The 16,884-nt window shown below is 37.3% G+C and overlaps 1 protein-coding gene across 3 annotated transcripts in view; it reads left to right on the top strand.

Moving 5' to 3' along the window:
• The first annotated feature begins 1,746 nt into the window (after positions 1-1,746).
• Positions 1,747-16,884, top strand: part of LOC117403991 (EGF-like repeat and discoidin I-like domain-containing protein 3) — a 171,846-nt gene continuing 156,708 nt past the window's right edge. The window contains exon 1 of one of the 3 annotated variants that reach the window (XM_058986898.1): positions 1,747-2,149. In XM_058986898.1, the coding sequence (XP_058842881.1) occupies positions 2,086-2,149 (64 nt within the window). In that variant the 5' untranslated portion in view covers positions 1,747-2,085. The remainder of the gene's footprint in view (positions 2,150-16,884) is intronic. The other 2 variants (XM_058986890.1, XM_058986906.1) reach the window with 2 other exon arrangements.

The raw sequence follows: 16,884 nt of genomic DNA, 5'->3' as shown, positions 1-16,884 counted from the left end.
AGCCCCTTGATATATCTGCAGAATGTAATACTCTTAAAACCTTACGTTAAATAATGTTATTACCACGCTTCATCCGAATTGGATAAATGCTTTTCCAGATATATAAAGAACTGTAAAGTGTGACACATGTACTTACACCTACACTATATCCTCATCACCGGGGATTTAATCCCCTTCAGGGGATGATAATGCGCAATCAACGTGCATACATGTACAAACCCATTTTCTTTATTCCCATTTTCAACATGTGATGATCACCAATATTTAGGTTGTGTGCATAAGGCACTTGTTTCAGTCACGATGAGCAAGACAGCGGGCACGGTATATTTCAGTATTCTAGTGATACAGACTTCACTGCAGTTTTCCGCCCCCAGTTTCCCGTGAGGAATTGATGGCAGTAATCATTGAGGAATGCTTGCGGTCTCTCCAGAAAATGAATGTAACTGTTTTGAAGACTTCTCAAGTTGAATCAGTGATGTCGAGCTGCCTAGACCCTATTGACAGTGTTACAGCAGTTGCTATGTATAAGTTTAAAATGCTACGTTAATGGCAAAGATACAGTACTAAAAGGTTAACACTCTAGCTACACAGTTAACTAGATAAACAGTTTTGAACTGGCACAAGGTTCACCAGACAGAAGATGGGGATATGATTGTGTGCAGTGCTTTCCTGATTCTGTCATAAGATGACATGGATTTATTTCACATCAAGACAATGTTCTTTAAAACATGATTATAATCTTTCAAAGTTAGATCTCAATTGTATAGTAATGTTTCTGGTGCTCTATACATATTCTTGTTTTGAGGTAAATGAACAATTATGAAAATAATATTCATCTGTAGCTTAAAAATCACATCTCATAAGAAATCCCTGGATATCCAGGGATAGGTGGTTGATGCATTCCAAGAGGAATCCCAGATGAAAGGCTCCAATAAGAGCCAGCTGGGTGGCTTTTCCCAAAAGAATACTGTAGGTTTATCAAATCAACTCCCAAGTCAAGTAGAAAAATGTTTCGCCTTCGTTGGTGTCTATAATTTATAGTGAAGAAAAAAAACACATCAGTGTTTACAACAAAGAAACTGCTTGAGGAAAGATTGTATTCAGGCTAGTTGTCAGCTTCTTAAATGGTAGATTTTTTTCGTAATTGTATGATAGATCATTGGAGACACAACAGGTCTATTAAAAAAACCTCTTTCTGTAACATTTCAAAGAACTGTTTGTTGTCTATAAAACTAAATTGGTCTATTTGCTGCAAACCTTCTATGTGATTCTACTGCATATACCTGCTGGGTGCCCAGTCAGAAAGAAGCCAATTAATATGTGTTCCAATTCAAAACCAGCAGGTGCTGGAATTTTCAACAGGATATGTATACTGAATGTGAACTTACGCATTTAGGTAAAATACAATACAATGTGTGCCTATGGAATTGTAATCTCAATGGGGTTAAAACACATATTAGCCGCCAGGTGTATGTTAATAGCCTGCGCGCACTGCTTAAACAATGCGTTCTGTATTATGAAGTGTAGGTGAATGGAATGCCTCCTAGCATCCCTTCACCTCTGTCTCTGTCTGCTGGTAATGTCGCCGATTTAAAAAAAATAATAAAAATGGTGGGGGGGGGGGGGGGGGGGCGGGGGGGGATGTGGAGAAGTAAGGCAGTGCTGGCCCCACCCAGACTCATTTAAAATGCCTTTGTATTGGCAGCTGCAGCACGTGTAGGGGAGGTGCAGGGGTTGTGTCTGTCGGTAAGACAGCGCCCCAGTTGGAACACTGAGACAGTCTGTAGCATGCGCTGCTGTTGAGTCTTTCTGTTTGTATACAGTGCGCTGTCTAATAGGGGCTGGCTTGCATTCTCTTCTTTATGGCATAGTTAGTGCACCACTGCAGTGACTGGAAACCTAGTGCAGGGCAGCAGTAACACGGAACTGTAGTGTTGTGCAGGTGCCTTCTCCAACAGGACTTACAGAAAACAATTGACGGGATAATTATTAATATTGTTATCATTATCCAGACAAAAAAGTGTCGACGGGGAGCAGAAGTGCATTTCTGGTGACTGTGGAAACAAAATCCACAAATTTAAAAGGATGAGACCTTTATTTGCTATTCTCATCCTCTGCATAAGCGCCCCTGTCCCGCATCTAGCTAAAGGTAAGAAGCAAGTGGGTTAAAATTGAAGTAAGGTTTTTTGTTTGTTTGTTTTTCTGCAGGATGCTAAAGATATAGTAAAGTGTGGTGTGGTTTAGGTTGAGCAAAATTAAAGTAAAGCCTCTATTTTGTCTGGGTTGTGCGTTTAGAACCTTTTCTTCTTATTCGAACGCGGCGTTTCAGATATTCTCTTAACTGTCACTAGATAAGCACAGTATGCAGTGAGCAACTTTCGTGGTTACATTTCATTCCTATTCCGTTACTACACCCAGCACTGTCCTGGGTTACATTTCATTCCTATTCCGTTACTACACGCAGCACTGTCCTGGGTTACATTTCATTCCTATTCCGTTACTACACGCATCACTGTCCTGGGTTACATTTCATTCCTATTCCGTTACTACAAGCAGCACTGTCCTGGGTTACATTTCATTCCTATTCCGTTACTACAAGCAGCACTGTCATTTGGTTCGGGCATTATTCATTATTGTGCCTTTTTTGTTTGTATTTTGGTTGTGGTAATCCGTAAAGTACAGTTCATATTTAAATGTAGAGTGCTCTAAGTTCCAGGGAGGGGTAGTTGTCTTTTAAGAAACAAACAAACACGTTTTATTATTCCCTGCCCTTATGGATTTAAACAGAACGGTGACTTTTACCATTGTATTGATTATATGAAACCCCGGAGGGAAGGAGCAGTTTTGTTACACTTTGAAGTCAGGATGAGTCGACTCTGCATGTCCCTACAATCACAGACACTATCCCAACTGTATTTAAAAATGCAAATATACCTTTACTAATGTGTGAACTGCCTAACATGCAAAGTACTTACACCTAATGCACCTAGTTCCTAGTTCCAACATGACATCACAAGCCCCATATTCAGTAACTCTTGTGGTTTTAGCCACTGTAAGTAAAACTGTAGAAGTAGGTTTTTTTTTTTTGTGGACTGCAGTGTTTTTTGGCATATTGTTTTAACATAAATCCACGAGATTATTTTTTTCAGTTGATTACAGATGCATGATGGTAATTACTGTGCTATCAACCTAGACATATTAGTGTGTGGAATTTGTACTGTATGTGAAGAGTGCGTATTAATGCTCACATTCATTTCATCTGAAAACCCAACTATTTGTATGGTTTCCAGATTCCTCCTGATTTATTATTTGCCCATATGTCTGATACCGCATGACTGCGAATGCGACTGGAAAGTACGAGTCTCGTCTGCATAGTCCCTCGGTGATCCCATTGTGTCGGGTAGAGCTGCGGTCACTGAGCGCCACTGTAATAAATCACAGGAATACTGAAGGCGGGACAATCAAATGCACCTGTTAATTATCTAGTTTTGATTTAGATTCTTAACACAACAACGACCACAACACATTATGCACATTAGAGAAGAATGTGCCCAATAAATAGCATCTGTAAACTATTATAGATAATTGAATTGTAGTATCTGTAATCGACTTGCGTATAGAGGACACACTGCGACAATTTAACGCAAATAATTGCATGTTTGGTTAGATGCCAATGTCATGTTATTGCTACTTAGTTTATTCATTAAATAAATAAATAAATAAATAAATAAATAAACCTTCTGCTACACTCGGTAACTAAATCATAACATTTGCAATGCTGCGGATTATTATTTTGTAATCTCTGATTAATATGCTTTGATTCTTTGGGAGACTGTTTCGCAAGAGAACTATATTTATCAAGGCTTTCATTTTCAAATTAAAGTAGCGGAACGATCATCAAACTGAATATTAAATCCGCTCTTAAATTATTCATCAAATTGCTGTTTCAAAATCCAATAACTTTCATAACCATTTGCAGGCAGTGTAAAATATTCTTCCACGATTTGCCCGTGGACTTTCCCAAGCAGCCTGTACTTGCTAGAAGCACAGGCACACTGGTAATAACCTTGGTAAATGCAGAGCCCCTTTCATTACAACATGAATACTAAACAATGATGTTATTCTAAATTAAACTTTAAAAAGTATATTATTATTATTATTATTATTATTATTATTATTATTATTATTATTATTATTATTATTTGCCATTAGCATTATTTGTTAAGTACAGTGCCATTGATATATATATATATATATATATATATATATATATATATATATATATATATATATATATATATATATATATATATATAATTTTTATTGATATACAACTTTTTAAAAAATCTAATTCTAATCTATTATATATTTTAGGCAGATTTGGTAAAAGTCCTAATAACCTTTAAAACATTAAGCAGCAGATGATTTGGGGTTAATTTGATCATTATATAAAATGGTACAGTCCTTAAAAACTGGAATTCAGAACTTAGAAATATATGTCAAAAGGACAGAATTTTTTTGAAAAACGTCAGTTTACTTCAATAATCTACTGTACCAAATGCTGTTTTCTGCTGCAGTAGTAAACGGCTGTAAAATGCACAGCTGGTAAATAGTGTAGTAAATACAGATGGTAGAGAAGAAGCACACACCACAGTGAAGTCTACATACTGTACATGTAAATACTGTAAGAACTGCTTTAGCACATTGTTTGCGTTCTTTAAATCTTTTAAATATTGTTTCTCTTTGTGTTTACTATATGTAGTTAGATAAAGTCATTCTATGACTGTCATACCACTTATCAAATTCAACCTGTGAAAAAGGTTTTAAAATGTGCAGTTATAGAATTCAGATTTTTTTTGTCTAGTACATGTTAGACGTCTAAAGAGAAGCCTTCTAGTGTAGTACATTAATACATCAATACAATAGGGTGCTTCACTAAAAAAAAAAAACAACCACAAGCCCTTATAATGTCATCTTTCCTATATGTATTTGCAATGTGTCAGCTACCTTTGGGATGTAAATTAATTGCTTGGTAAGAGCTAGGTCTGAAGACAAATACATATGTATGTAAATATCTGCACTGTCTATGGTTTAAGATAAAGAGAGAGATCCTTTTCATGCAGAACACAACACATTGAAGATGGCAGTTCACAGAATGCTCTTGCGGTGGCTCCTGTGGATTAAAGGATGATTTATGATGCAGTAAATGAAATTGAGTCCTGGCCAAATGCTATGTCAATAGCTGATTCTTTGGTAAATGATGGTGCTGTACAATTCTGTAATTTCTTTATGTGAAGTTGTCATATACAAAAGAGTTTCACACATTCTCAGCATAAGCACGTGGATTCTCTAAATGATAATTATAATTAAAGTTCGGGAGGAGACACCAATCTCCGCATCACCAAATTGAATCATTCAATTTACACATTAGCTAATTAAGATTGTTAGCACTATAAATACCCTCTTCACTTACCTCTCAGTTGCATTTCGATTTCATCGTAACCCACCACCTCCCCATCTCACCTTTCTTAATAACAATTTATATGTTTTATCAATGGGGGTCTCAGCCTCGTCCAGTTGGCCAGGCAGCGAGCCCTCAAACCAGGTTAGGTTTGATGCCAACTTAATGTGTATATACAACATACTTCTCTGTAAAATCGCATACTCCGCATTCTCCACAATAAATATTTGTACTAAAACATTTTGTGATTGGTGTTTGTCCCGAACTACTGAAATGATAATTAGTCACACCTTTGATTAATGGCTTTATTTAGTGCAGTTTAATTTATTAAGCTCAGTATGTTTGTCCAAATAAGTAAAATAAAAAAAGGAAAAATTCTGTTGCAGATAGTCTGCTAAAATGGGTTCTAAGGTTAAGCCAAAAACCAATAATGTAGAATTCACATATGACCTGCAGCTGTTTATACACTGAAACACATTATTAACAGATTATAGCCACTATAATGGCTCAGAATATAAGTGTTTAAAAGTATTTTAATATAATTATGCACTGCTGGCCTCACAGAGCTTATTAATGTATACAGTATAATGCAATGCATTGTATACAGAGTTAGTTGGATATTCCAGTAATTTAATATGAAGAGCAGGGGAGGCAACTTTGGTCCTGGAGCATTCCATTCCAAGTTTTATAAATATACATTAAATGATGAAGTGCTTCAGGACACGGTCAGGGGTGTGGTGAGGATGCCTTCCACTGGGCTTGCAGACTGTATATCAAACCATGCTTCTGTAAGTAGCTGCATGCACGCTTGTATGAAACTTCACTGGATTGGTTAATTGGTTTATTTGACATGTATGTTTTTGTCTTCTTTTTTCTGTGAACCCACTTTAAACTCCCCTTAAAACGTACTGTGACCATATTGAATGGATTGGTGGTTAGCATGGGTGCCTTTAAGACTCCTTTCAAGTTTGATTCCCAGCCTTGCTGGATTCAGCCTCTGTGACAGATTTCTGTGCTGAGACAGACTTTTAAAGTGGTTTGTATAATTGCCCACAGGGACCAAAGTTAAGGCTACTTTGTTCAACTAGAGAAGAGGTTGTCTCCACTAACACTAACACGTTTTTCTTATACTGCACAAATGCTTCTTAGAAATGTTGACAAGATTTGCAAGGTCTCTGTCTTAACTGATGGAAAAAAGACAACAGGCAATGAAACAGAAAGATCTGCCATCTCCAGAAATGAGTTTAAATATGAATTATTTTTTTATTAACTTTTTAAAAAGCATTCCCTGAAGATTCATAAGAACATAAGTTCTTGGTCCTGGACCAAAGAAACAATGTGGGGGGTGGGGGAGAGTAGTCCTTTAATATATATGTTAGAGCTGTATAGGTGCTGTTTACCAGAGCACTGGTGCATGTTCACCTGCTATTTTTATTAGTGCTTATTTTACAAGTTGCAAATCTTCACACAAACACCTGTATCTATTTATTTATACTATTTGATTGGATTCTGTTTTGTGGTTTAAGGCTGTGTAATCTGCTGTGTTTTATTTTAGAATAGCAATCGCAGCAATTGCATGTAAAATGATGTGTCAAGGTACATAGAATGCACTCCCAGCAGTGTTATTAAATGGTTTTCTTGTGGGTCTTTCAATCCTTCGTAATTCTCTTAAATCCTTCTTAGGTGGCCTAGGTTACAATTGCCTCTAGAGGCTTCAAAGATACACTAAGCATATGCTCTAAACACAGTGGCCTGTCATGATTCATGCTGCTTTACAATAAATGCACAATTGCTGTCTTATCACCCTCGCTATATTCTCTTAAGTAGTTGTGCTATACATGGCTACTTACAGTTAGCCTTCATGTTCTAGCTTACAAAGGCTGCACGATACATTCTTAGCTACAAAGTAATTCCTGCTGTGTTAAATAAGTGACCCAAAAGAACACTGCCTTTTGCAAATCCTGTAAATAGCACAAACTGAGCGCTGTAGTCACCAAAAAACAGAAGCACCATACAGCATTTCTCAAAGCAGGACTGCCCTGTCCTTCTGTGTAGTTGGGCCATACATCGCAGCTTACAGGGGCAGAATCCCTTTTAGTTGGTGCTTCACTTCAGTGGCTAGGCAAATAAGGTTTTTAGTTGTTCAGAACGAGTTCATTTTGGGAAACCATGTGTACTAAACATCATATAACACAATATTTTGTTTAGTTAAAGGACTGGAATATAAAAAGAAACAATCCCCCCTAAATCATGTTTTCCCATTTTTTGCTAACTAGAGAGTGCAGCCTTTTAGGTGAGCCCAAGCCAGAGGCTCTGAATGGGGAGCCATGCTCATCATGTAAAAGTGTAACAAGCACATTCATTTGTCATTCTCTTTGTGTAATCTTGAGAAGCTGCTTACATCAAAAGGACGATCACACTTCTTATGGATCTCATTAAAATGAGGTATTTTGACAAAATAGTCCATCATTCATCTTTTAATTTGATATAGCAGAATTCATGTTGAGATATAAAAATAACAAAGTATCAATATCTACAAGCAAATAATAAAAAACAAAACCGAGAAGACTCTGTTGTTCTATTGCCCAGGGCTTAACTAATGCACTGACCCCTGTACGATTTGAACTGTTTCCTGAACACGAGCAGTGGCTCCTAATCAAACAAAACGGCCCGTCAGCACCAGCACATGTATTGTGATACAGTACATATCATATTACAAACTACATATCAGGGTGCCAATCATATCATTGCACTCTCAAATTGCTGTCTGCGCATTGCACAGATATATGCACAATATCCCTTTCAACATACTGATCTCCATTGTTTTATGGTTTTTCTCTCACAGTTTCTGGATAAACTGGGGAATGCAGTCAATGGCCTTCCATACATATAGTGCTTGGAATAAATGTGAGCATCTTTTTGAGATGAATGACATATTCTCAGTGGTGCAGCCAAGTAAACACTCAACCATCCAACCCTGCTGCAGTTGGTTTTCCTTTTGCTTTTAAAACATTCTCAGCAAGGTTTCCAAGAGGAGCTTTCATTGCAATACACCATTGGGAATATGGTGTCCATGTGAGGGTTTCTCTCTGTAATTCCAAGATCTTGCTGATATTTTGTATGGAATGTGTTCTTTGCCCCATTTGACAAATGGCCCGGGACTTGCACATGTGCTGATACAACATATTCCTTTAACAAGCATGCTGACACTTGGGCCTGATTCATCAAGGTCTGGACACGTTTATTTGTGAATGGAAAATTAAACTATTGATGTTACAAAACCAGTACCAAACACCTTAGTCATACCCTTGCACTCCTAAAATCTGGCATGGGCAACACCAGTCCTGGAGTGCCATTCTACACCAGATTTCACAGGTACAGTATAATGCAGTAGCTGCAGTAGCACCTGGATGGAGGTTTTATTTGTTCAATACAGAAATAATGATTACTTGGTTGGAAACAAGCACTGTTCAGTAAGTGCCAGAGTTGCCCTATCCCTGCCTTCAATTAGTCTTGTGAGTTACTTGTTACTAGTTTTCTAATAATACATTTCCTTAATGTGTAAATACATTTATGGTATAAAGATCTTGATATATCAAGCCCACAATATATGAAACTTGTGATGCCATCCTTCTTTTTCTGAAAGACCTCTAGGATTGTGAAACCATATGGAAAAGACCCGTGCCTGCGGGATAACTGCGCTGTACTGTGAACACGATTGGCTGAGACTGTCTGTGAAGTATTGCATATAATTACAATGACAAGCTGACTGAAATAATAATACAATATATCTGTGCATATTGGGAGGACCTATTGGCTTCACCTACCTCCTGTTAATGTAGCTCTGAACCTCTGTGGAATGCAATCAGACTCTTTTTCCTGAGTTGTAGAAGGCAGCACAGGAGGAGTCTCTTGGCCCAAGTGCAACCTAATTTGAGAAATAAAATCATTACAGTAAGTTGTGTAACTTGGCTCGGTGCATCTCTGTGGTCTTTCTATTTATTTTCCCATGAGAAGGGATGAAGCTTTTATTTTTATTTCCCCGCTAACAAGCTACTAAAGGATGAATATGGGTGGTTTTTAAATGTCTGTGTATGGCAGGTACTCATTCAACTTTTATTAAACTATTTAATATTTGCATTTTATTAAGTACCATACTGTTTTTTGATATGTTTTTTGATTTGCCACATGCATTTAAATAGATTATATTACTCAAAATGTTTATGCAACATTGATTAAATGGCTAATTCAAGTAATAATGTAATGGAAATGATGTAGCAACTGCTGTTTTACCTGCCATTATACAAAACACTTAAGTGGACAGTTGTTGATCCATTATAAACACAGTTATGCTGGTCTCTTATACAGAGATGTTTAACAGTTTGTGAAACTTGATCCTGAATCATACAGTAGTTCAGGAAGAAACCGCATATTTTCCTTGAGTTAAGGATTGGGAACAGAACAGTACATTAGGTTACCAGCAAAATGGAGGTCAGTTTAGAGAGCTTTAATCGACAAGCACAGCTCTTAACCCTTGGGGGTTTAATGATAATGGCAGTTCAAGTATGAGGACAGGCAAGGTCATTGCATCATAATACACAAAAGTGACATAGTGGCCATTCATTTTAGCTGTATTGCATAGTACAGTACATTGGGCTTTAATCAGCAATTAAACGGAAATAGCTACATTTATCAACATTAATGACACAAACACACACACACAAACACACACACACACAAACACACACACACACACACACACACTGACACACACACACACACACCCACAGACACACACACACACACACACACACACACACACACACACACACACTGACACACACACACAGACACACACAGACACACACATACACATTTGGATAACAGTATTTTTGAAATGGAAAGATAATAAGAAGGCTGAAAACTGTTGGGCTGAATGATAGTACCAGCCATTGTAGTTGCATTTGGTCAATTCATCCTGTATTATTAATGGTAAGAAAGTATCCACACCTTGAATTTCATCTGTAGCATGGAGACTTTCAATCATTCCACTCAGAGACTGAATACCAATGTAGTAATCTGATAGTGACTTTAAGGTCTGGGGTAAAATATTGATTAAGGTTAGAATTAGGTTAATGTGCAGATGGGTGTTTCTGGAGCATTTTCCTGTGGACGAAGTGACAACAATCACTACAGGTGTACTGACTATATTCCAAACATGTTTGTTTAAAGTTGAGGATACAGGATACACCCACAGTGGAATTCTTCCCCATTTTCTATAGTGGAATTGAAGGCTTTTGAGGACAAGGGATTTAGCCAAATCAGAATGTAATCTGTATTTTACAAGAACATCTGGATAAACACATCTTCTCTTTGGAATATTTCCATGGGATTTTTAATGTCCACTAATTGGACAGTCTTGATTTACCACTATACTATTTTACTGATTATCCACAGCTCCTCGTAGATTTTCAGATTATACAAGATCAGAATCTGGAATTTGGCTGCAGACATGACATATATAACAATAGTTTTGTTAAAATCAGTCAAACCTAGTAGAAAAAAAATGTTTCTCAGTGTGGGATTTTTGCACAAGTAGTTTGTCAAATTTAGCTTTGACCAGTGTGTGGGCAAATGCCCCAAATTCTCAAATTTAATCCAAACTATATATTTACAGCAGCATGGAAAACATCAAGTATACAAAAAACTCCCTTCACTTCCTTAGACACTTCTTCAAGATTTAGGAGTGCTCAAAGACGTGTGGTCCAGTGGTTAAAGTCCAGGGTTTATAACCAGAAGGTCACCGGTTCAAATCCCACCTCTGCCACTGACTGACTCACTGTGTGACCCTGAGCAAGTCACTTAACTTCCTTGTGCTCCATCCTGTGGATGAGATGTTAAAACAATGTCCTGTCGGAAGTGACTCTGCATAGAATGCGCAGTTCAAAGCGCTTTGTGATGGTGGTCCACTATGAAAGGCGCTATATAAAAATAAAGATAATATTATTATTATTAACCTAGTATCTGGGTCACTGCTTACCCAGTTGAAGAACCCAGGCTTGCAGTTCTGTAACCCTGCAGATTATTATGTCTCATTTTCAGTGAGGTAATCAAGTTCACGTTCCTTAAGTAGAGACTGACGCAGCAGCACAACAAACAACGAAGAGGCTGAACTGACCTGTAGGACGAACTTTCTTGTCGCCTGTATTCTCAAAAGCCAGTGTATTTTCTATATGTATTCAGCTCATGCTAATAAAAAGTATATAGAATTGATAACTGAACTACTTGCAACCATAATAGATGACTACAAGCAATGAAAGCCTGTGAAAACCGATTGTTCATTGAAAAACAAATACAGATTGCGTCAGTGCTAGGCCAGTTGTTCTTCTGTGGAGAGACTGTGCATTCAAATGGGTTCAGTGGAGTGGAGCTGCTGCTTGCTAGCACAGGGGGTTAGTGAAATCATCTGCTGGGGTTAACTGGAAAAACAGTAAATGGTAATTGTGATTCTGAGTGGTTTTGCAGGTCCTGCAGGTTTTTTTTTATTTGTATGGGGTTGTGCTGTGAAAAGAATTACAGTCCTGTTACATGCATTTAGTGTATTAATAGGGCCTTTGAAACTAAATTGGCCCTCAGTTTTTGGGTCACAAGACTGCACATAATTTACGACTCTCAGAGCTGAGTATAGAGCATTGATGCAAGTCTTACTTTTACAGTCTCTTTCCTGGTTACCCGATACTGGCACTTATAGCAGCACTTGACTCATCATCAAAGTCACTGCCTGAATGCAGCCTTATTACAATTCAGGATTTTACATTTATCTAGAGAACCAATTGTGATAAATCTTATTATTTTGTTTAACACATGTTATGAGGGTCATAATCTGGGGATAAGAAGGAGATTTGTGTTTACGCTGTTTATCGAGGTGACAGTGATAGTATATTTGAGGAGTTGATATTGTTTCTTAGATTAACTGTGCTATGCAAACACCCGTTTTCAAGACATCAGGTCTTTTCTTGAGGTGTAAGTAGATATTTAAAGAAACAGCTGTTATTGTTTACATTGGCAATATCAATTGGTTCCTATCTGTCCATTTGTATATATGTATTTATGTATGTACCTGTACGTATGTCTCTATGTCACATACATTGTTATATGTGCAATCATTGGAAAAAAGGTGATGGTCTAATTTTCTATCTCTTTTTTTATTTACTTATTTCCCTCTTTGAAGTAACTAAGCTGTCAGACTCTTATGGGGTAAAGCATATGAGAACACCCATGGTTTTACTTCATTAAAAAAAAAATATATATATTCTGCACAATCTTAAATATGTGAAAAGAAAACCCATAATGTTGCTGCAGTTTCCATGTGTTTCAAGCTTAAACAAAGTAAAACAAACAAACAAACAAACAAAAAAAACCTCCATTATAAATAATATCTATGCCCTAAATAAAATGGCTGGGAGCTACTGTTCCAAAATGGATTTGGTCTAATACATATATATATATATATATATATATATATATATATATATATATATATATATATATATATATATATATATATATATAATATATTTATGTTAAATTTGTTAACTGTGGGTAGCTCTGACAAGTTGATGAAGTAGCGTATGGAAGAGAATTTGTTATGAGATTCAGTTCTGTCTGTTGTGGGTGTAGGTCATGGTTCACAATACTGACACCTGCATTGTGTTAGTAACTGTATTGAGGGGAGACATGTCTGCTACTTACACACATGGTAACAGTTATGAATGAAAGGGGGTAACATTAACAATTTAATGATGTTGTCAGTGGAGCTGTTATGTATATACTGTATTAGGGACCATATTTTCAAAGCATTTCCTCCATCTTTATTTACTGCTACAGTGCAAGGCTTGTGGGAGTCCTGACTTCTTTTACAATTCCCTGAAGAATTCTTCCATAACCTCTTGCTGTTTTTCCAATGGTTAATGTGTTTTCAGCATTCATGCATTCTTCTTGTGACCTTTCAAAGTTAAATGTGGAGACTAGTTAGAAACAACGAGATACAGTGTGTTCAAGGAGCAGTCAGCAAACTTTCCTCTTACAATGTAGGTGACAGATCATTTTGATTCATATTGTATATATGTGGGTGTGCTGGTGAAAAGTATTCATGAAAGGTGATTTCAGAAATCGGGTCTGTCAACTTTTGAAACACAGACTGTATTAGTCCTTGAATCTCAATGAAACCAGTCTCTCACACAATGCTGCACTTAATATATTGATTAGAATAATTATCATTTTAAAAAAATACTTCAGAAAGGAAAGTCCAGTGGGCAAAAGCAAAAAAAAAAAAAAAGGCTTATCAAGCACTTTCTTGTGAATCAGCTGGCAGCAGATTTGCTATTGCAAAATAGGATCATAGGGTCAGCTTCAGAATTGTTGCCATGAAAGATATGCATTAGTACATTTTAAAGAATTTTATGAAAGTTACATTTAAAAAAAATAAGATTGGAAAAAAATGAGATTAGAACAAGAGGGAGGGAGGGAGGGCAGGTTACCTTCAAGTTCTCATCATGGTAATACATAACAAAAAATGCAATCAGTGAAAGCTGAGCCTTGGAATTCAAAAAGTGATGTGTTTTTAGGCGCATATTATCATTGTAACTATTTGGTTCTTATATTAAAAAGATATGCATCTGACAGCAGATAGGCAGGCCAGAATAGGTCATTACTGAAGTTGAGTGGGTGGAAAGTATATGAATCATAAACACTACGCCCTTGGATAGCATAAACCCACTGGGAAATTTCGGTGCCTGTCAGCCTTAGGTGGTCCATTGTTTTACACTTTCTCTCTCATTTGGTGTGTTTACATGCAAACAAGAAAAGAATGCAGAAATCTGTCTAATCCATTGCTCTAAAAATCAGTGGTTCTAAATACCGCCACTGAGATAATTGAGCATGTATGTACCAAGCATCTAATGGTGCAAGTGCAGTATGTAAATTGCCAAGGGAGGATACTGTTTACTGAAGAACAGCAGAACAGTATTTAGATCCACCTGTGTTTAGATCCATTGAATGTGCTAGAACTGCATTGACTTACTATTGTGGGGTTTACTAGGTGGTAAGAACAGGTAACCACTTAGTTCATGTTACTATCAATAAATGGGGATGAAACAGTTGAATTGCAATGAACTGTTATGGCTGAGTAATCTGAACCAGCTGCTCATGTGCTCAAGGGCTATAGTAGGTTGTTGTTCCAATGTTGTACTTGATTGTTTTAGTAACCCTGTTGAATCTCTTTCCTTAAGAGCTAGGCTTCACAGTGGGTAGGTCCACATAGCTCCAGGTACAGTGTTCAGGGGTATCTCGTCCGGTGAAGGGTGCGGTGATTAGGACCACTGAGGTATGTCAGGTGCTTGTCACAAGGCTTGACATACACACAGGCTGGACAGTCAGGACCCAGTGCCTTGTCCCGGTGGTGGTGTTTTACAAACGTTGCCATTCCAGGAACTCGCGGGAGACTGTCTTGATGGACACATCGATCAATGCAGTCACCACATGGAGGAACAATCCCGTTGCACGGGCCCTCACTGTCGTGTCCCTTGTGTTTTGTGATTGTTGGTAGAAAATGCACACATCTTATATACAGTAGGTCTAGTTGATATATTAAATACATTTGCATACATTGCAGACTGGGGGATTTTACTTACATCGTCAAAGCTGTGCAATTTGGACAAGATTTGTAAAAAGAAATAAATCTAGCAGCCAAACATGTTCTTTTGTACTATGTTTACCAACATTTGGTCCATGCCCACATAATACAGTAACAGTACTTAAAAAAACAACCTGGCAACAGAAAAGCAACCCATATATATTGTAGTTAGAAAATGTTCCTCCTATTATAGTTTGAGACAAAGCAAACCCAAATAACAGTATGGGTTATGGATTGTGATAATGATTTACATTAAAATGAAAAATAAAAATAATACTGATGATTGCAAAATCCTGCCCACTATTAGACTCTAGAATCTTTCTGTTTAATGATGCATCTTGACTGTCAGATACCTAAAATGTCAGACAGTTAAGATGACATACAGATCAGTGAAATGTTCACAGACAGCAGCATCTGCTCCAGTGTAGCCTCTTGAAGCAGGTGGTATCAGGCATTTAAGCACTTGAGAGGTGCTGCAATATGGAAGTGGGCATCATGATGAATACTGAATAAAAGCTGTTCCAGTGCACGGGTTGAAATGGCGGCTTTCTAATCCTCAGTTTTACACAAGTCTCTGTATTAGAGTAGCTTAGAAGGCATTGTTGGCAGCTGCACCAGTTTAACAGGCAATAATCCCTCTACTGAAAACTCACAAATCAACACATAAACAGGCAGGTAATACAAAAACATGAAAAAGTGCTGTAGTTCTGAATCCCCCTTGTCTGAAATCTCCAAAATAAGCACTAGTGAAAAAAAAAAATGATGGATTTGCTTGAAAGTGGAAAATACTATTTGATTCAAATAACAAAGTACTAAATTGCAGCATTTGAATTTGGCTGAAATATTAGTTTATATAAAAGGCTAAACATGGAGCGTGTAGCTGAGGAAATATCTTATATGTCCCTCTATCTGCTCTCACCCTGCAGTTAATTCAGTCTTGCCTTAAAAACTAGTCTGAATGTCACCCAGGGGCTAGGCCTGCAATATCAGATAGTCGGCAGCTGCTCCTGTGTCGTAGCCAAGTCTCATGAGATGCGGAAGGTTTGAAAAATGAATTGCACAGAACCAGTATGCTGTACGTTTTGAGGATATGTACTATTCCCAGCATATTTTTCCTGAGGTGAACAACCATATGGTCACAGCAAAGCAGAATCAAACACCATTCGGATCGAAATATGTCGGTATGATGATAAATTACTGTATTCATTTGCCCATGTTAACGTAAACAGATAATGCATAAGGAGCACTCAAGCTTGGCCCTGAAAGCCTAGATCACCAGGCCCTGTTGTTAGTGACAGCAACATTTTCAATAATGAAATGTAGTTTAAATAAAACACCACTTAGATCAACAGACACTTGGATACAATAAAAGGTGCATACTTTATATTATCATTTTTTTAGTCAACACCATATATTCTTCCTAAAGTACTTTTTATATTCTCTAGAATATGTTTTTAATTGAATGTGTTGTAGCGCCGTCCCTTTTCTTTATGGCACCAGCAATAAAGTCGCTGACAAGGTGAGTGTCATTTAGTCTTCTTTTATTTACTCACCACCAAACAGAACTGTAACTGCCACACACACTTTAAAACCTAACGTCCACCACTCACACGCGCACACACGCAGTCCTCCGCACCCGTGCAATCTAACTGACCCCATTCACTCCCGGCTGCGCATACACACTCACATGCATACCAGCTTAACAATACACACAACACGTACAACACAT

Source organism: Acipenser ruthenus, chromosome 2, assembly GCF_902713425.1.
Source record: "Acipenser ruthenus chromosome 2, fAciRut3.2 maternal haplotype, whole genome shotgun sequence".
Classification (NCBI taxonomy): domain Eukaryota; kingdom Metazoa; phylum Chordata; class Actinopteri; order Acipenseriformes; family Acipenseridae; genus Acipenser; species Acipenser ruthenus.
The sequence above is the reverse complement of the archived record's forward strand: the minus strand, read 5'-3'. Positions and strand labels throughout refer to the sequence as shown.